The sequence below is a fragment of the Symsagittifera roscoffensis genome, chromosome 6, assembly GCF_963678635.1.
Source record: "Symsagittifera roscoffensis chromosome 6, txSymRosc1.1, whole genome shotgun sequence".
Taxonomy (NCBI): Eukaryota; Metazoa; Xenacoelomorpha; order Acoela; family Convolutidae; genus Symsagittifera; species Symsagittifera roscoffensis.
The window spans coordinates 55488773-55510353 of NC_087067.1; the positions used below are offsets into that span (position 1 = coordinate 55488773).

Sequence of the window (21581 nt, forward strand, 5' to 3'; positions counted from 1 at the left end):
AATTGTGTTGAATGAACAATGTGTGTGTGTGTGTTTGTGATTTTGCTTTTGAGTTTGATTTTGACCTAGCTTCCACCCACCCTGCTCCCTTTTGTCTCTCCTCCTCTCTTCTACCTGTTAGCTACACACACTAGTCTTCTCTTCCCTCTATCTTGGTATGTTATGCTGTGTTGTGTTGTAGTGTGTGTGTGTGTGTGTGTGTGTGTGTGTTTGTGTGTGTGTGTGTGTGTGTGTGTGTGGTGGGATGGCATTTAGAGTCCTCCTTCCATCCCCTGTCTCCTTTTCCATGTCATCATCAATTGAGATCACTGGCGGTGATGTGATGTGATGTGATGTGATGTGATGTGATGTGATGTGATTTGGTATGTGAAGCATGCATGTTGGTGACATGTCTCATCGCAGGGAGAGAGAGAGAGAGAGAGAGGGGGGGGGGGGGTGGGGGGTGGATCTAGTGAGTGTACCTTGTGTTAAATAAACCCCCTCCTTCTCTGCTTCTAACAGAGAGTATGTAGGCACTAGTCGCACTAGTACTGCCCTACTGCACCAGCCAGAGCAGTCATTTAATCAATCACGCCTAATTGCACTACCTCTATCTCTCTCACTCACACACACACACACACAGACACACACTCTTTCTCCCCCCTCTATAATACAGCATCATGCTAGAATGAAGCCTGCCTATAGCTGTTCTTAATTTTACTTGTCCTTATTCATGTCGGGTGGGGTGGATTGATTGAGGGGTGTGCAGTGCAATGGTAATGAAGCAAACTTGTTCACTCATCTGCATAACTGAGGCAACATCAAAACAGCCAAGAGAAGGGAAGAAGGGAGAGAAAGAGAGGAGGAAGGGGACAGAGGAGTTGATTGGGCCGCAATTGTGATAGATGCAATTGTGCGATTATACGTAGCTGGATTGAATGAGTGATAAACGGGAGGGGGGGGGGGGGTTGTTGAATGGGTACTTGGATTTACTGTCCAACTTGATCCCCCTGTCCAGTTAGTGGAGTGAGTGTAACTGTATATGATGATGATGAAGAAGATGGTGTCTGAGCTGTGAACTTGGATAGTAAGTTAGTAGTTGGGTTTCAGCTCAGTTGGCCGAACGAGGGTGTCTTGCTATCTCCTCTCTTCGGTATAGGAGGTGTTAGATTTAGTTAGTATGGTGTGCTGCTTTGTGCTGAGGTGTTGTGTGGTGAAGGGAGCAATTAGGGCTGTGATGTGGATTAAGTGGGTGCAATGAAACTGTATCTGAAATGGGTCCGCAGATTATCCTCTCTCTCTCTCTCTCTCTCTCTCTCTCTCTCCTGGGGAACAGAGAAAGGAGAGAGAGGGGAGAGCGAAGGGGCGAATGGTGCGGGAGTGAAATGATCACACGCCTAATTGAGTCCGCGGAGAGAGGGAGACAGAGGGAGAGGGGGGATAGTGTTTCATCTCACTCTGCAACCTGTCACCAATTAATCCCCCTACCACCTCACACCACTCTAACCTCACATCCACATGTACACTAAGTGGAATAAGTGGGCTTAATAGAGGCATGGGGCACTGATGGCCGCCTGGGCATGTATGGAATACAGAAATGTCCGAAGACAAGACAAGACAACTAACTAACTGACATATGTGAACAGTCGATTGATTCGGCTCATTAAATTAAAGCTTAATCTGCGCCCCTTTACGACTTACTTTGTTTAGAAATGCTCAGAATGATGGAAAAAAATGTGACGTGCTTAAGAGTAGTTTTGAAAAAATGCGTCAGGAAAGGTTAGATTAATTAGAAATTGTTTGCAGTGGGCGTATGGATTAGAGACATGACACATATGGCTACATGGCGGCAGTATTAATGAATGAATCAACGAATGAATGAATGCTATATACAACATTGATTGGGACCACGAACAGAAAGCGTCTTCAGTTTCTTCGTCATCTCTTTTGCAAGAGCTATTGGCTCAATTAATGATTGACACTGAGCCAGTCAGTGTGGCTAAACAGTCCCGTCACTCCCTCTTTCAAGGGTGATGGGGGGGGGGGCTAGACATAAGGAGTGGCGGTTATATCGAATAAGGGAGTTTGATTTAAAACTATAATCACAGAGGCTGAGCCTTACTTGCGATTCACAAACAAACTCAGAAATCTGAATCACTCAATTTGAAAGCTCTGAGTATCTTTCCCAAGAACAGCAGATTAATGTAATATATCTGAGACTTATGTGTTCGAGGAAACAAAAACCGCAATTGGTACGCAAAGTCCTTGTAACAACCACATTTGCAAAAGTCTTTTCCGATTGGTTGGTAAAAAAATGTAATTGTATCAAAGTGAGTATTTTTGAAAAGTCGGAGCGCCAAATTCTTGAGAGGTGGTCTGAAAACATTGAAATCGTCAGGTTTTTAAAATTAAATGGTTAAGATATTAAACCTGGGCTTAACGCTGCCACAATTTTCTGAAATCCTTAGTCTATGTTAGGAAATAGTCATTTGTAAATCGCAAGTGATTTAAATATTTCGTATTCGAACTAAATGCCAGTTGAATTTCTTTCAGAGCGATGATTGTGTGGGCCTGCTTGTGATTTGTTTCGCCAGTGAAGTTCTAGGTGGTCATTCCAAGACCAGGTAGGACTGGCTCTCTGATTTGGGAATGGGTTTGTTGAGGGCATTTCTGGCACTGAACCAGAAGGACTCTGGACTGCTGGAGTCGTGGTAGACGAAGGCCATGAAACTGGCCACTAGGAGCATGATCTGGATGATTCCAGCAAACACGAAGGGGACCCAGTAGCCCACCCCGAACAGTGGTCCCCCTATGGCCCCCGCGAAGCCATAGAAGAGCGTGCATGTCCACTGTTCCAGGGCCACCAATCTGGCTATGATCGAGCCGTCGTCAGTGGCCTCCCGGATGACGGAGTAGACGGAGGAGTGCATGCATGTCTTGCCTATGTTCCAGAAGATGAGCATGAGGAATCCTAGGAGTGCGTTGGGCATCAGCGGATAGAGGGAGATGAAGGTGCCGAGGAGGAACATGGCCAGCAGGAACTGTTTCCTGTAAGTGAGGAAACAGGCGATGAAGGGGTAGATGACGACTGCTATCAGGGGACTCAGCATACTCCTCAGGAACGCCTCCACACTCTCCGCCTCCCAGATGTCCTTCAGCACCAGCACAGACATGGAGTTGTTGATGCCCTCTGTGAATCCGGAGGCGGAGAAGGCGAGCAGGATGACCCAGACGAACTTGGGTAGGATGTGGAAGGAGTGCTTGAAGGAGGTGGGGTTTGTGGCGACTAGGAGGAGTTTGTCGGCGCCCTCTTTCTCCACCAGCCACGTGACCCAGCCGGCGAGGAGGAAGAGGAGTATTGTGAGGCAGCACATGAAGTTCCAGCCGAACGTGTCGTAGAGGAGGGCGAACAGGAGGGTGGTGGCGTAGGACAGCTGTCTGCACATGGAGTACGCATTCGCATTCACCGCCGTCTGCATCTCGTCCTGCACCGGCACTATCACTGTGATCGGCTGGATACTAGTCGCAGTCCCTACACATCAACACATCAACACATTAACACATTAACATCAACATAAACGACACCCAACACACACACACACACACACACACACACACACACACACACACACACACACACACACACACACACACACACACATATATATATATATATATATATATATATTTTTTTTTGACTGTTTTCCTACCACATGCTGTTTGTGTGTTTCTCAAATACACAGTCAGAAGATGGGAAAAACGAGGTGTCTCTACATCCACTGAAGTAGCCACCAAATAGCCCACAACAGAGTAGCAACCAATAACTCAAATTATTAATAGCACCAAAAAATTAAATTGTTGTTACGATTAAGCAATTTTTTAGTTTTATTGTCCCAGAGGTTAGGGGTTCGCCCAATGAGTTTTAAACCAAAGTAACGCTAAACTCCAGTTGAATCAACGTATGCAATAATTCAGGGTTTTTTGAAGTGTTGAGTTAGGACTGGAGTGTAACTCATAGAGTAATTTCGGATAGGGTACACCGTCTGCTCGTCACGCTATCTTATTTTCGGCCGGATAGATTCGTGCAACTTCTTAGTCTAATACCGATCCTAATCTTACTCTTATACTATCTAGTCTCAGGTTGTTTAACTAGTCTCTGCTAGGCTCAATAGATCTAGGGTATACTGGTTTATTGCGGCTGCTGAAGTGCTCGGGAGAGTCCAACTAATTTCTAAGTTAAATTCAAATCTCTCTGGTGCTGAAATTACAAGTAACTTCAGCACTTACAAATAAGTGGGTTGTTAGTTAGATGGATCATGATTGGTTAATATTAAATACTTTACATTGGTAAAACATTTAATTTATCCAATCATAAAATATAGTTTAGATCAGGTTCCACCCATCCGGGTTTTACAGAGTTTTTTAGAACAGTTCTTTTGTAGTTCAAGGATGGATGATGGACGTTGGTATTTGGCGAACATCATTTTTCTTTTGTTTCCTTTTTGTTAAGGAAGTTCCAGGGATCTGGAATTGAGGACACAAGACGTTGTGTTCTTCTTGTGACAACGACTGAGTCTCTGCAACAGCATCAATTCTGGTTTCAGAATGGTTGGCTATGTCAGGTTTTTCTGTTCTTCGGAGAGAACTTCTTTTGTGTTTGATCTAGCTCGGGAATGGCGTGGAGATTGTGCGTGGAGGGGATGCCTGGTTGCTCGGATCTGTACGTATACTTGAACATCGAGGTGGTCATTGGTCTAGTTCAATGAAGTCCTTTTCTGCGAGGTCAAGTCGTACTCTAAATCCTTTGAGTTGTGATTGTGAGCGTCATATCGATTATAGTTGGTCATTCTCTCTCGAGTGTAGTGAGGTCGTCTTGTCTTTTGATGTTCGTCCTTGGTGTTGTATTCTGATCTATATATTGCATCATGTGATTTTACATTTTATAAAACTTTTATTAATTTAATATTTTTTAATTATGATTTTAGTTAGTTGTTTTCACAAAAGCTTTTTGTTTTAGTTCGGTTATTTTGAAGAGTTACTCACCCTTGAGTAGCTCTTATTAAAAATAAAGGTGTGGTCACAAAGCGTGGATGTAGCACGGTGGGTTAGGCCGGCTATAGAGCATGCTCAGGACGTCCTTCCTGGTGGGTTAGGCCAGGAGTGGGAGTATGATTTCATGCGGTTTTTATGAGGGGTCCTGTTATGTGACAACATTTTATGTTGGGTTTGTTGTGGTTTTACTTATGTTTTGTTGGTTATGTACTTTTTCCAAAAAGCAAATTGTTTGTGGTATGGGTTTGTCTTTTGACTTTTTTGTGTTTTATTATTTCTTTCTAAGACTTTGTAATAGTCTTCAAAAGAATAAATTATCCAGTTTTAAACTGGGTTAATCCGGTTTGGGTACCGTTGGTTTCCTTTTCTTAGTCATGCTGTTATTTTATGATTTGTGGTATTTAGTAAGCTGCGTTGGTTAGTTTTGTTTAGTATATGATTCCTTTCCAACCGGGTTAAAGGAAAGTTTGAAACTTGTTATTATTTGTTAGAGTTGTTGAGTGTGAAAACTTGAAACTGAAATTCATTATTTTAAACAATTCTTCGTGGGCGAGCTGTGCGAGTGTGGATAGAATTTCTGTGCGAATGAATGAAAATATCAAAAGGTTAGTACTGCAATTGCATTTTATTAATTTACTGCATAGAATTTGGAAATTTACTGCTAGTAATGGGGGAATTTTAAGATACAAATTTTCATCATATGTAGATTTACTGCTTTTAGGGGAAAATTTTATAAATTAATTTACTGCATTGGTATTATATTTATTTAATTGTTGGTGCAAAAGTTAAATAGGGTTTTAAATAGTTTTGAAGAAGTTTGCTATTTTTTATTTTTCTTTTGTGAATTTTTCAGATGATTGAAGATGAAGGCTAAAAATCTAAAGAAAACATGAATAAGGAATGGTGAGTTTTTCAATATTTTAATTAGTTAGTAATATTCATTTAGTTCATACTTACCTGTTAGTCGTCGGGGAAAAAACCGTGGGGGAAGATATCGTGAATTAGTTCTGAAGTTGTTAGTAGTTTAGCTAAGATGCGGATGATATTTTTAGTTTGAAGTAGTGGCCAAAGCAATTGAAGTGCCTTAATAGTGGTTAGTTCTTCAGTGCCTACTGCAAACTCATAAGGTGTGTTTTGGATTAAGTTATATAACTTGTGGTTAAATTTAGTGTTGTGGATGAATTCCAATCTAATCTTAAAGGAATATTTATTGATGATTGTTCTCGATATCTGGCGTCGAGATTATTTGGAAAATTTAAGTTAAAGGGTAGTGGTGAAAATTGACTTATTGATGGTGTTGATGGTAGTGATAATGTTTCTGGTAGTGATGAGGATGTTGTTGTATCCGTAGAAATATCTATGGGGTCATTGACTAAATTTGGTTCACCTTGTGTGAATGAATTTGTAGTCCAATATGGCAGTCGTGATGTTAGGTTTGGGGGGTTAAAGGGATTTTCACGTATCTGTTCAGATGTTGGTGTTGAACCTAAGTAGTCTGAAGGTAGACTTGAAGTGCTTCGTTGTGAAAAAAGTGTAGGAGTTTCTGGTGTGATACCAGTGGTGTTTTCTGGAGTGGTTTGTGTTGGGGATTGAGGTATATCAAAATGAACTCGGGGAGTTTGAAAATTTCTATTTCGTCGAGGATGTATAATTTGTCTATTTATTTCTGCTGTGTTTTGGTTTTGACTAAGGTTTCGTATTCTACTTAGTTCTTGTGGTAGTGTTGGGTAAAGATTATATGTTGGTTCACTTAGGGATGCTTGTCGTTGAACTGGTTCTAGTGGTTCAGATAAACGAGCGTGCCTTTCTTCAAAGGTGTATGGATTGTCTTGAAAAGAAATTCGTGTAGATGTTTGAGGGTTTTGAGTAGTTGAAGGTGGTGTTGGATTATCTTGGGATGATGTCGGTGAAGACTGATTCTGTGACTGTTGGGTAGCAATTTTTGATGGATTTTTAAATTGTTACTTTAGTGAGAGGGTTTATGTTTATTATAATATTCTTCTAAAAAAAGAATTAGAAAAATTGTTGCTAGGGCAAATGTAATGATTGCTTTCTTTATACATTTACATATTGTCAAAATGAGGGATGATAGAAATGTTATGAAAATTACAAACAATAAAAAAATATCAGTTCTACTGAAAATTGTTCGTATCATTTAGACAAGTTGTTAAAATCGTACCTGTGGATATATTCAAGGGTTTTGGAAAGTTGGAGGAATAGTTCAATTATTGTGTAGAAAATTAAAAAAATGTTACAAAAAATTATTATGATTATTAGAAAAGATTCGATGATATCAAAAAGAAAGATTATAAAGACTTGAAGTATTGAAAAAAAATGTTTAAAATTGATAAATATTTGAGCGACTGTTTGAGAGAAAAGCATTTAAGAAATGATCTCTTTGTCGAATATTTTTTGCTGTTTGAGGCGATTTTCTAGTGTGGTCGAGTTATTTATTAGTTTTTTGACAAGTGGGTTGAGTTTCGTAAAAAATTGTTGGGGGCAATTTTCATGGTGACTGGGAGGTCGTCTTTTTCTTTATTTTTGTTTGTCAAATGATCCGGGGTATGGTGAGATTTTTATACTTTAGGCTAATTAAAATCTTCATTTTGTGACTTTAGGCTAAGTTATCAAATTTGTTTTGGGGGTATTCGTGGTCTGAGTTGGGGAAATATTGTTGATCTTTGGGTTATTAGATAAGGGAGGGGTACGGTATTATGGTGATATTTATTTTAGCTGTCAAGTTGGAGTGGTTTGCTTATTTTTGACCTGGAGGTTGTAAAGTTATAGTTAGAGATGTGCCTGGAGTTCTAGATTATTCGTCTAATTGATCTTAGTTTGAGTTAGAGAAAGTGGCGGATTGGATGAATCCTATTGGTCTATTTTGAACTAGAATTATTGCGTACTTGTGAGCATGTTATTTTGAAAAATGGAAATGAAAAATGTTACGGAGGTTTCAAGATTGTGAAGTATAAAATTTTAAAATTACTTTTTAAATTCTACTTTCTTTAATATTTTAGATTGGGGGATGAACATTTTGTAGTTTTTACGTGGTTGATTTCGGAGTCTTGTTGTCTTTCTATGTTCTGATTTGTCTATTTCTTCTTGGGGTATTATTTGTTCTGTCATTTTTCTATTTTTTCTTTGTTTTGGAGATTCTTTATGGTTTTGTGTATTGTTTTTGGTAGCGATTGGTTTTGTGTTTTGATTTTCGGTGGGGTTATCATTTTGTTCTGTGTTTTTCAGATGTGGTTCGTTTTGAATAATTTTTAATCCTGTGAAAGAATATAATTGGGTTAATTCGCGGAGTGCGTATTCTTTTGGGTAATAAGGTAATAGGTTGTTTCGATGCTGAACGATTTCTTTTTTGTTTGAGTCGATAATTTTATATGTGACATCTGTGGGTTTTGCAATTATTTGATAGGGTCCTTTTCGGAGGGGTTGTAATTTTTTAGAAATTCCTTTTTGAGTATTAAAATTAGGTATTAAAACAAATGTTCCAATTTTTAAATCGGAAGCTGGTGTAAAACGTGAATTGATTTGTTCATTTATGTTTTGTCTTTGTAATAACTTTTTCGTTATTTTTTGGTAAATTTCATTGTGTTTCTTATCTCTATTTAAAATCCATTCGGTGTGTGTACCGGAGGCTAATTTAAGGATTTGTGGGTGATGAAAATGATCTTCATCGTGCGTATGTAATGGTAGGTTATAACAAATTGAGTCTTTATTTGGTTGACAATAACCTTGTGCGTTTTTATGGGAATTTGCTGTAAACATTATTGGTTTGCGTGGCTTTTGGTTGAAAACCATTTCGTATGGTGACATTCCTAAAGTTGTCGTGATTTGTGAATTATATGCTAATGGAAATAATTTTACATCTGCTGACCATTCGGTATATTTGGTATCATTTCCGTTGATGATACATCTAAGATATTCTTGTAGTGAACGGTTCATACCTTCGACTAAGCCGTTTGTCCAAGGTGCATGAGATGTACGTGGTTTGTGTTTAATGTTGTATAAATGACATAGTGTTATTATTTCATTATTTATGAATTCTGTACCATTGTCTGTGACTAAAATTTCTGGTAGTCCAAATTTTGCTATCCAGTGTTCATAAAGTGTTGTGTATGCGTAATAAGCGTTACAATGTGGTACTGGGTTAAGTGCTACATAATGTGTAAATGCGTCAACAATTACCATAATGTAGGAGTTTCCTTCTGATGAGGGTGAAATTGGTCCTTTAGTATCAAATGAGATACGATGATTAAAGTATAAACTTTGTCCTTTAAAATCTTGTTTTTGTGCTATTTGTTTTTGATTTGGGTAAGGTTTATTTAATTGACATACTATACAATCATTGCATAGTACTTTTATCCAAATTGGTGCATTTGGGAAGTAAAAATTTTGTATAAAATTTGAATATGTTTTCTCTGATCCAGAGTGTCCTTTAATGTTTTGTGTATGTGAAATATTAAAAGCTATAAGAATCATACTTATAGGGAGACAGGGAACTGTAGATTCATTAAGGTTGTACTCTAAAAGGTCTGTATTTTCGTTAATTGTTGTATTGTTAAACTTGCGAAAGTATCGGAGGAGTGTTTTGTTTCCTAGAATGGTTGAATCTGCTTTGATAGGTTTAGTTTTATATTTGTGCCATGATTTTAGTTGTCGAATTACTGGGTCAAGGTTTTGATATTGTTTCAGTGTTGAAATTGTAATTGTTTCTGTTGGGGGGAGAAAAATGTTTTCGATTTCTAATTTAGATAATGGTATTGTATCAAGTGGGTCGTGAAGGTCAAAAACTTGATTTATTGTGTATTTTGAATCATTTGTTTGTGGTCCTGATAAATTTATTTTATCAGTTAAATCTTCTTTTTCAATTAGTGGAAAATGGTCTTTTTTAGGTAGGTGTTGTTTTGTTCGTTTTTGTTGGGTGTTATTTTTTATCCATTGAGAATATGGAATTGGTTTAAAAGTTGATGTTCCAAGTAGGTCAACTTCATAATGATTATTTTGACAATCTAAATAAAGTGGGAAATGTTGTAAATTATTTATTTGTGATTGTTCAATATCAGTTTTTACTGCATATTTGCATTCTAATCGAGGTGATGTTTCGTTTTCTGCAAGGTAGAATTTTATATTTTTGGGTATTTCAACTGTTGTTTTTCGTGTAAGTAATTCAGGTGGTGTATTTCGACTTAAGGTGTCTGGTAATGCAAGATTTTTTCCTGCAGTCCAAACTATATGTAAGTTTGGAAATTTCATTAGAATTAGTTGAAATCTGTAAACTCGGTGGTTTGGGTTAGATTTCTGTGTAAAAAGAAAGATGATTGGTTTGTGGTCTGTGAACAAAACTGTGGGATGTTTTGATCCAAGTATCAGAAATTCATATTCTGTAAGTGTATATATTATGGCTGTACATTCTCTCATTAGAGTTGAGAGTCGTAGCTCTGCTTGAGTGAATAATCGAGAATTTGCTGATATGAGGTTCATTTTATTTGTACCATTATGTGATTGTAATAATGCTGCGCCGATGCCAAAGTTCGAAGCATCGCACATTGCATAAAATGGTTGATCAGGGTCTGGAATTGTGTTTGAAATTTGTTCAGTTAAAAGTTTCTTTATTTCTTCGAATCGTGTTTGATGTTCTGTATTCCATTCAAAGTTGTTTTGTTGTCTAAGGATGTTATAAAATGGTCGTAGGTATAATTGCATTTTATAAACATATTTACTTAAAAAGTTTAACATTCCAAGGAACTCTTGGATTTTCTTTTTATTTGTTGGTGGTTGAAGTTTTTGAATAGCGTCAATGCGTGATTTCAGTGGAGTGATTGTTTTTCTTTCTATATTATGTCCTAAGAATTTAACTCTAGTCAAAAAGAAGTGTGATTTATCGGGGGCGGCCTTCAGATTTTCGTTCTGAAGTATTTGGTGATATGTTTCTAAAACTTTGAACATTTCGTCTTTTGTTTGTGATTGCATAAAAACATCGTCTAAATAGGTGATTGCGTTTTTCTTGAGTATTAGTGGTCTAAAAATTTTGCTCATAAAGGCTGAAAATGCTGCTGGTCCTATGGATATTCCATAGAATAAGCGGTTGAATTCATATTGTTGGTTTCCGATAACAAATTGTGTTAAACGTCGTGATTGTTCATCTAGTGGCATTTGATTGTATGCACTATTCATGTCGGCGGTTGTGAAGTATTTGCCGTTTATTTTTGTTAAAATAACTTGTATTGGTTCAATGGGCCAATTACATTTTGATTCATCTATGAGTGAATTGAGGTATCTAGCATCGAGAACGATTTTTAACGATTCTCCTTTAGCTAGAATGATAACGGGGTTGATGAATGTGTTGCCTTTTGGTTGTTCTTCTTTATTAACCGGTGATATAATGTTGTATTGCTCTAAAATATCGAGTAATCTGTTTACTTTATCATGTAAGTGAATTGGTACTTTACTTGCTCTTTGTTTTTTGAAAACTGCGTCTGGTTTTAATGGGAGATGTAGTGATGAACTGATTTTGCCAACATCGAATTTTGATGTTGCATAGACTGATGAATATTGAATTAGCTGTTTGGCTAACTTTTCAAATTCGTCTTGTGTTATTTGTGAATGTTGGAAATTAAACATTGTTAAAAATTTCTGTTGGTCCTCTGTGTAGTTACTGATGTTGAATGTAGGTTTGAAATATGGAGTTTTTGTGAAATAATCCGTATTTCTGTTTTCGTTACTTATTATATTATTTATAGATAATTCTTCATTAAGAATTGTAGATTGGCAAATATCTAGTAATTGGAGTATATTATTTACGCGATAGGCTTTTTCGTGTATTGGTGATATTGTTGCGTTGGTTTCACAATATCCTAAAAGTCCTAATGGTAATGTTACTTGGTAAGGTGTGTTGTTATAGACATGTAAGGAGATGATATCTGAATTCGAATTTTTCAAATATTTTATTGAAGAGATTGTGATTTTGAAAAATTTATGAATCGGTTTGAATTCAAAATCTGACATATAAAATTTTTGTTTGTTTTGTGCTTTATCATATTGGTGAACTTGTTTGATTGAAAAATTATAGATGTTTCCTGATAGTGGTTTCAGGTGTTTTCTTTGTTGGTTAAATATCGGATAAAATTTTGAAAAGAATGGTGGTTGTTTATTCAATCTTTGAAAAAATGTTAAGGATGTTTCTTTTGTTTTTGTATATTTATCTTTGATTAATATTTTACTATTTAGTATGTTAATTGTTGGTATATACTTTGAAATAAATGGTATTCCAATGATATTATATTTAATATCGGTGATATGGAATATTTGTTTAAATGGTTTATTTAAAATTTTACTTTGTTCCATTGTTCTGGTAGGGAGGAGAAATAATTGGATTTTTCCGTAGTTTATCAATGTTGATCCTTGTGCTGTCGCTAGTTTGCTGGAGGTTTCAAGAGGTGTTAGCTTTGGGTGTAAGATTTTTATTTCATTCCATGTGGGAATGTTTATTATGTTTGATTCTGCTCCTGAATCAATTAAAAAATCTATTTCAAGGTCTGGTGGTTGAAATTCTTTATTTCTTGGGCTTTCTAAGAGAAATGGTATTGTCCAAATTTTTTCTTTGGGTTGTTCTTTTTGTATATTTTGATAAATGTGGTTTGTATTCAAGCATTTTGTTTTGGTATTTTTATTGGTTTGATTTGTAGTGTTTATCTCATTTGTTTCTTGCGTCGTTGGTGTGGAATTTATGGGTGTAGTGTAATGATTTTGAAGAATTTGTGATTGATTTTCATATATATGTGATGGAAAGGGTTGTTCATATATGACAGATTCATAGTCATTTTCGACTTTTATCATATTGATATCAAGAGTGTTTTCAGTATCACTTTCTGAATCTGATGATGTACAGTTTATTTGATTGAGTTGTAACGTATCAGTTACTGTGTCATCAATACCTGGAGGGTCTGATGTTGTTTCTGGGTTAGCTTGTACTTGATTGATTTGTCTTTGATGTTTAGGTGTACTGCTTCTGTGACGATTATTAGAGTTATTGTAGTGATTATTATTTCGGTGTGGTGATTGGGAATAATTTCGATAGCGATTATTATAACTTGGGTGTCGGTTTTGTGAATTATTTCGCGATCTGTTTTGGTAATTATTGTTTGGTCTGTTATAGTTCGATCTATTATATGAGTTATTCCTTGATCGGTTGTTCGGGTAATTCTGGTTTCGGTTGTTTGAATAACTTCTGTTTCGATTATAGGAGTAGTTTCTATTCCTATTGTATGATGAATTTCGTGATTGGTTGTTTGGATAATAGTTATTTCTTGATTGAGAATTAGATCTAGAAACAAATCGTTGTGTATTTGAATTTGATCTGGAGTAGTTATTTCGACTATTCGGTCTATTGTAGTGATTTTGTGATGAATTATACGTGTTTCTTCGTTCTGGTGATCTTCCTCTATAACTTGAGTTATATGGAGATTGATTTCTTGTATAGCTTGTATTGTTTGGGAGTGGTTTTCCTGAACTGTTGTTGCTGTATACATTTTTGTTTGGTAGGTTTTGATCTTTTTTCATGTATTGATAAAATGATTTATTTGGTTCTTTGTATTTTTGAGGTTTATTTTGACTATCTTGTTGTTTTTGTCTACATTCGGAAATACTATGTCCGTATCGTCGGCAATAATTACACCATTTTTTGAAAGATGGTTTGCCTTTAAAGTTCGGGTTCTTTTCGTAAATATTGAGTATTTCAGTGATTTTTTCAACGAGATCTGTTTCTGATTCTTGTATATTATTAATATTAGTGGGAGTCGTTTCAATTTTGTTAACGTATTGTAATTTCAGATTTTCCGTTTCTTCTAATTTCATTGTGATTTCTGCTTGTTCTAGTTTGTCTACTAGTTTTCTAAAATCTAAATCGGGTTCTCGAATTGAAGAAGGATGTGATGCTCTCTTTTTTATTGCTATTTTCCTTAATTGTGGTGTTAAGGTCATCATTAAGATTTCTGTCATCTTAGTGTTTTTATAGTCATGTGTATTTAGTGAATATGCTTTTCGAACTAGTGTTTCGATTCTTACTGCTATTTGCTTGATGGTTTCGTTTGGTAATCTGCGAATTTCATTACATAAAACTCTTTGTTGTTGTTTGTTTCTTTCGGAGTCAAACATTTTTGAAAATTCTTGTGTAAATCTTTTCCAGTTTGATTTTATTTCTTGAGGTAGTACTGAAAACCATTTTTGGGCTGCGCCATCTAAGGTTGTTTGTATCAACGCTGTGCGTCGATGTATCCAGTTTTGATGTAGTGGCGTGTTAATTGGTTCAGGTCCAATATTTAAAATTAAATTTGCTGTTACTGCATTTAAGTAATCTTCTACAGAGTATTCAGGGTCTGTTCCTGTGAAAACCATTAAGGGTTTATTTGATGTTATTGATGATCCACCCATAAGGTATGGATTCATTGTCATTTGTAATGATTCAGCTGCATTTGGCATTTGAGAAAAATTTGAAAGTTGGTTTCTTGTTATTTCATGTTGTTGAAGATAATACGGGAGTGGTATTTCATTTTGCATTTGTGATGGTTGATACGAGTGTGTAGTCATTGGATTTTGTTGTTGAATTGGTTGAAAAGATTGTATATTAATTGGATTTGGTTGTTGAATTGGTTGTTGATATTGTGCATCTATTGATTGTGGAGAAAAATTTATATGGTTTGTACGTGTTTTCTGTATTCCTTGTCTACGATATTCTTGAGTATTTGGTGCAAATATATCTGGTTGTAAGAAATCTTCATCTGAGGATAAATAATCCATTTGATAAGATGTTTGTTTTTTATTTTTATTTTGTTGAAAAAATGGGTAATTTTCACTGCGATCCTGTGGAGGATTTGGTTGAAAATTTGTGGAATTATATTGGGCCGTTGGGTTATCCCAGTTTCGAGGTTTTGTATATTGATTAAAATTTCTTTGTGGTTTATAATTTGTTTTTGATGGATGTGTATAATTATAATTATGGTCTGCAAAGTTGTTTCTAGTGAATGTTTTGCGTGTTTTTGATGGTATTGTCATGGGTTTGTATGTTTGGTAATCCATATGTGAATATTTAGGGGCAACCGAAGGTTTAACGGTTGATTGTAAGGTTACCTGTGTTTGTGAAGGATTTGTATTTCTTGGTGTTGTTAAATTTGGGCGTATTGGTGAAATACTTTGTTGTGTAGTTGTTGTGTGTACAATTTCTTCATTTATGAAGTGTGATGGTGTCTGTATATCTTGTTGAGTAAGATTCCTAGTTCCATTGAGGTTTTCATTGTGTATGACTGTAGAGTTTAAACTATTATTTTGTGTATCGGGTAAAAATGTATTATAGTTTAATGGTGTTGCATCAATTGTTAATGGTATTACTCTTACATAATCTCTTATGTAAGATATTGTACCTATTGCTTGACTTGAGATTGATTGTGGAAAGTTTATAAATACGGGATGAGACCATTCGGGGTCCCAAACATAATCTGATTGTTCTGTGATAGCTGTATCATCGTTCGAGTTTTGGGGTCTAAAATTTTTTCTTGCTTGTGCAATTAAATCAATATTGTGTGTAAAATAATCTATTATGAACCATGCTAAAATTTTTTGTAAATCGTGTTTGGTATGTTGTGAAACGTCGTCTTTCGTGAAATTTTCTTTAATGATGTTTAAATAACTAGAGAGTAGTGTGATTTCATGTCGTACTCTTAAATGTTTAGATGTTTCTGTCGGTGAGACATTTGTTAATGGGAGTTCATTTTCTAATATCGAAATATAACTATATATTAGTGCGAAAACTTCATTGGTGAAAATGGAGTTTGCTCTTTGTGAGTTATGGTATTGTATGCTTTTTATATATTCTGAAAAAACTTTTGAAAATTCTAAATCAAGGTCGTCTGTTTGAATAGTGTATGTTCTATTATTATGGTTTGGGGAAGTGAATTCTATAGAGTAGATTCCATATTGTTGTGTTATGTTGCATATATCTTTTAGATAGTGATCTATGATTTGTCTTTTGATTTTTACATCAGGGAACTCTGTTTTACATGGACTGATTCCGGGTTCAAATAAATTTACGAGTAAATTTTGACAAAATATGTGTTGTCCTCTATCAGTATCTGCATCTACTATAAAAGGAAAGATTTCATCATCATCTGGAGTTTCGTCACCTGGGGTGTGCGTTGAACTCATTTTTTCGTTCGATGACTGTTAATATGTAATTATTAATGTGTCGAATTGGTTGATTCCAGTTGTATAGATGTACTGGTTTGTGTTTATACTGCTTTTTTATTCTTCTTTTTCCTCTTTGTGATGAATTTGAAGTTGTTTCTGAGTCAGAAAAATATAATTGATCGTGTTGTGGGTAATTTTTATCTATTGATTCTTTTAGTTTGTAGAGTTCGTCTAAACTGTTGGTTTCTGATTCTGAAAATGCGTTTCGATTTTTTGAAAATCTTTTTCGTGTTATTTGTCTTTGTTTAGTGATTATTTTTCTCTTTAGTGTTTGTCGTTTTGTTCGAATGTATCCAACTGTTTGTGTATGAGGTGTGATTACAAGGTCGTATTTTTTGTTATCTATTTCACAATTGTGTAAAACGATTGTTTGTTTATTCCCTAGGTTTTTAAATGACATAAGGTTTAGGATGACGGGTGCAAAAGGTTGTTAAATGATTTCTATTTTCCTAAACTGTTAGTTCTTACGATTTTTTGGTTAGCTTAACCTGGGTCTATTTGTTTAGGGTTGGAGAGAAAAGTATATCGATTCCGAAGAATGATTTTTACTTTCTCGTGACTAGTATAAGCTAAGGTGTTAACTTACTTAATCTTACTTAGGGGTAGTGATTGTGTTCAAGGGTTGGAGAATAGTAAATCGATCCACAAGGTTCAGGTATAATTAGAACGCGAGTAGTTCGTTAGATACTATTTTAAACTTACTAAGTCTAAGATTTATCCTGGGTCTGGTAAGAGGGGGGATCAAGTGAAGGATGAATAACCGAAGTTCTTCACTGTTTATCCTAATTTGAATGATTAGTTTTGTTTAAAAATTTCTATTAGTCTTGGGTCTTTAGAAAGGGTTGGGTAGTGAATCGACGTTTGAGGTCGTTAGACACTAATTAAGTGGGTGGGGGAGAACAAAATTGTTCTGTTTGATCCAAGGATAAGCCTTGATGATCAAATTTAAAATGTAATGAAGTAGAAAATGATTTAAGATCCAAGGATAAGCCTTGATGATCTGGTTTTAAAATTAAGTGACTTTAAGTTTTAATGAGGTTTTAAATTTGTGTAAAGGAAAGATTTAGTATTTTATGATATTAGTGAGTTGATGATTGCTGTTATGTTTTAGGTGATGAAGCTGGAACAACAGGATGATTTATGATTACTAACCATTTATTGTCATGCTACTAATTTTTATTTTTATTTTCCAATAAATATTTTTCAAACATGTTTTGTATAATACTGCAGAATTTTAGGAAAACGATCTTAGATCTTTTTATCAATCGTTATTGTATAATATTAATTTTGTTTAGCGCCTGAAATGATTTTGAAGATTTACTTCAAGGTTTTATGTTTGCAAATGGAAATCTAAATTCATTGCAAGTAGTATTCGAAATATAAAAGTTTGTTCTGGCTTTTGCCGAACTATCATGTAACTATACGGCAAGTTTCTACTTTGTCGTATGTCGTCTTTGGTTCGATGTCTTCTTCCAATTCCGGGTAGTTCTATTATGGTTCGGAATATTGGCTCGGATCTATTGAGTCGGAGAGACATTTCAATTAAATTATTGTCGTATAACATTTTGTAAATGTTTTTGTCTAATTTCTAATCTAATTTTGGTTAATTCTAATCTAATAAGGTCTTGTTCGAGACTTATGGTCGCACCAGATGAGTTAGGACTGGAGTGTAACTCATAGAGTAATTTCGGATAGGGTACACCGTCTGCTCGTCACGCTATCTTATTTTCGGCCGGATAGATTCGTGCAACTTCTTAGTCTAATACCGATCCTAATCTTACTCTTATACTATCTAGTCTCAGGTTGTTTAACTAGTCTCTGCTAGGCTCAATAGATCTAGGGTATACTGGTTTATTGCGGCTGCTGAAGTGCTCGGGAGAGTCCAACTAATTTCTAAGTTAAATTCAAATCTCTCTGGTGCTGAAATTACAAGTAACTTCAGCACTTACAAATAAGTGGGTTGTTAGTTAGATGGATCATGATTGGTTAATATTAAATACTTTACATTGGTAAAACATTTAATTTATCCAATCATAAAATATAGTTTAGATCAGGTTCCAGTGTGTTACTGCATATGAGTGCTGTTTAAATTGTGTGCTTGTGCTTATGAGTATGCAGTAACACACTTCAAAAAACCCTGAATTATTGCATACGTTGATTCAACTGGAGTTTAGCGTTACTTTGGTTTAAAACTCATTGGGCGAACCCCTAACCTCTGGGACAATAAAACTAAAAAATTGCTTAATCGTAACAACAATTTAATTTTTTGGTGCTATTAATAATTTGAGTTATTGGTTGCTACTCTGTTGTGGGCTATTTGGTGGCTACTTCAGTGGATGTAGAGACACCTCGTTTTTCCCATATTCTGACTGTGTATTTCCAAATTGGCACCACACAATAGGCAGATAGGGGTGGGGTCTCCTTTTTGTTTTCAAATGAACAATTGGATAATCGAATGAAAGCAAATTATGAATGGACGCACAATCTAATCGGCCTATAGTTGTTGTTGTTGTTGTTCTGTTAAAGACACAGTTGAAAGAGAGCATAAAAAGCAGAGATGGAAGAAAAATACAACAGAGACGCCGCCCTCCATCTCTCATCTTCCTTCCCCCCCCCCCCCCCCTCACAGCTGACCCAAAACAGAATAGAAAAGATAATCGTTGCCTCTGCTCCTTTTTGGGGCTGCTGCTTTTGGTAGAATGCGACTTGTTCTTGTATTGGAGAAATTAATTGTGAGATGTCAAACAGGTTCGCCATACTAAATGGCTATTGACTGAACGCTGTTTGATGGGTTTATTCGAGGCAATTATTTGAGGCAGGACTGAACACTGACCGAGGCAGGGGCGGATTTAGGAACTTCTCAGCGGGGGGGATTTTCAAAAAAACTTTCGAAAATTTTGTCGATTTTTTTCAAATTTTGTTATTGACTAAATTGATTTTTCGAGGTCTCCCAAAGCACTAAAAAACCCTGTTTTGTCCAAAACGTCTACACTGCTTTTTCGGGCACTTTTTGGAAAACTTTGAAAAATCCGGTTTTTTTGGCTTTCCTCTAAAGTTAGAAAATATGGGCGCCAATACGGAATGACGGAAAGCAACAACCCGGTGACATCATTTGGTTAACCATCAGAAATCCTATTTTTTGACTCCTTAACTGTTTTCCTACCACATGCTGTTTGCGTGTTTCTCAATATGGTCCACGTAATCCTATGGTAACCAGCGGAGTTAGGGGGGAGCGACTCGACTTCCTGCCGACTCAGGTCCCCTGTTGTACGATTTTGAGATATCTATTTTCGGCTGATTTTCCCTTAAATTTTTTTAAAGGCGCCTTTGGCGCCAACATATTCTAATTTTGAGGAGAAGCGCTCGCCAAAAAAACGCAATTTATAGTCATACTATAGCAAACAGTGCCTAAAAACGCCTTTTTTGGTCTGTTTCTTCGAACATTTAGCTTCGGCGCAGAAAATTTGGTAACAATAGGAGCTTTTCAACGATTTGGGAGAGCTCACAAAATCAGATTAGTCGACATAAAAAAATATGTCGACAAACTTTCTGAATTTTTTTTGAAAATCCGCGCCCTCGAGAAAATCCTAGATCCGCTAGTATAGTATTCCGAATATAACTTGAAAAAATAACTTCAAAAAACTCCATCTCTTAACTATGCAGTGTCAGTTTTTTGAAGCGCAACTTGATCACCTAAAGAAACTTGCTTCATTTTGAGTAAAATTATCTGAAAGTCATCGTTAAGGTTCGAAGTTAACCATAAGATCTATCGTTCAAACAGATTTTTTGAGCCAGTCTCTTTTTATTTCGACGGACTTATCGTTTTTTCTCAAATTGTTTCGTTTCTTTTTGTTGCCGGCGTGATGGGAGGATCTGAAGGAGAGCCTGGAACTTAAGTATAATTGATAGTAATAGTTGATAGTCAAGTGTTCTCGACAGAATTTTTTCTCAAAAAGAAAAAACCAAACAAAAAAAACCCAACATTTTTTTAATAACGAAAAACTTCTTTTTGTGTTTCCAAAAGGCGCGAGAAAACTTCTTTTTGTGTTTCCGTAAAGGCGCTAGAAAGCTTCAAGTTTCTTTTACGGGAAAAGCCAATTTATCACGACTTGACTCGGAAGGTAAGTTTATTACAATAAGTCTATTTAAACCTGCTCACTCGGTTGATTTAATTGCTTGAAATTAAACCTAAAATTTGACCAAAAAAAAATGGTAACTAATCAGTCAAAATTTTTTCAAAGTCTTCTTATGTCTCTAGTTAACAGAAAAAAAACAGACAAGTAATGGGGGAATCAAAGTTTGCTACCTCCGTAGGAAAAATGATCATGCACTGGATTTATTCTCAAATCTGAACTTCTTCCAGAAAAATTACTCATCGAACATTCTAGTCAGGCTACAATGAGTAACGTGCCGAGGAATAGCAAGACAAAAGAAAATCATAGGCAGTTCATCTATGACAGAGGACCAGTGAAACTATACGAACACACTAATCAAACAAGTATAGCCGGTCACCAGTTTTTTTTTTACATTAGTGAAGTTTGTTCTGCGTGATGTGATAAAAGGATCTGTCGTAAAACTAGAGTTTAAGAATTTTCGACAGTAATAGCAAAAAAAGCAGATTGAACAAAAATTGATGAAGAAAACTGACTGGAAAAAAGGGCTCCAACATGATATATCACTCAACTCTCTCCGCTGAGTATTTGTGGTTGCTGATTTTGCGTGGATAAGTTGAGCGAGCATGCTTAAACTATCTTAATTGTATTTAAATTAAATCTAGTTTTACCGTTTTACCGGAGTAAAATTAAAATTTGATTTTGGAGTTTGTTTGTGCCATTTTCAAAATCAAAAACATGCAAATTTTTACATCCAGAACAATTAGATTTTTTTAAAACAATTTCTCCATTTTTCTTTGTAGTTTCCTACGAAAAATAAAATATTTTAAGCGGATAGTATTTGAAATACAAACAAAGTTTTTGCACGAAAATTGCTTTTCATCTTGATTCTAGTTTTACGAACTCCGAACTGCGTGCAAAAGTTTGAATTTGAGAAGAACTAAAAAATCAATCAATAGAAACTTTTTCGTGTATCTCTAAATTTGAACTTGAAAAGATTTTTAAAAGAGATACACGAAAAAATTCCGCTTGAGTGATCCATTAGTTCTTTTGAAAGTCCAACTTTTGCTTAGATTTAATTTTCCCAGCTGTACGTTTAAAATTTTCCATTTATTACTAATTATAGCTGGATAAAAATTTGGACTAGATTTCATTTTTTTGTTACGAGCATTTGAAAAACGGGGAGGAACT

General features: G+C 35.5%; 1 protein-coding gene across 1 annotated transcript in view; it reads right to left on the reverse strand.

Moving 5' to 3' along the window:
* Positions 1 to 2364: 2364 nt before the first annotated feature.
* The window catches only part of LOC134847826 (uncharacterized), a 36039-nt gene continuing 16822 nt past the window's right edge, over positions 2365 to 21581 (reverse strand). Inside the window, exon 3 of the mRNA XM_063865051.1 lies at positions 2365 to 3511. Coding sequence (XP_063721121.1) covers positions 2589 to 3511 — 923 coding nt within the window. The 3' untranslated portion in view covers positions 2365 to 2588. The remainder of the gene's footprint in view (positions 3512 to 21581) is intronic.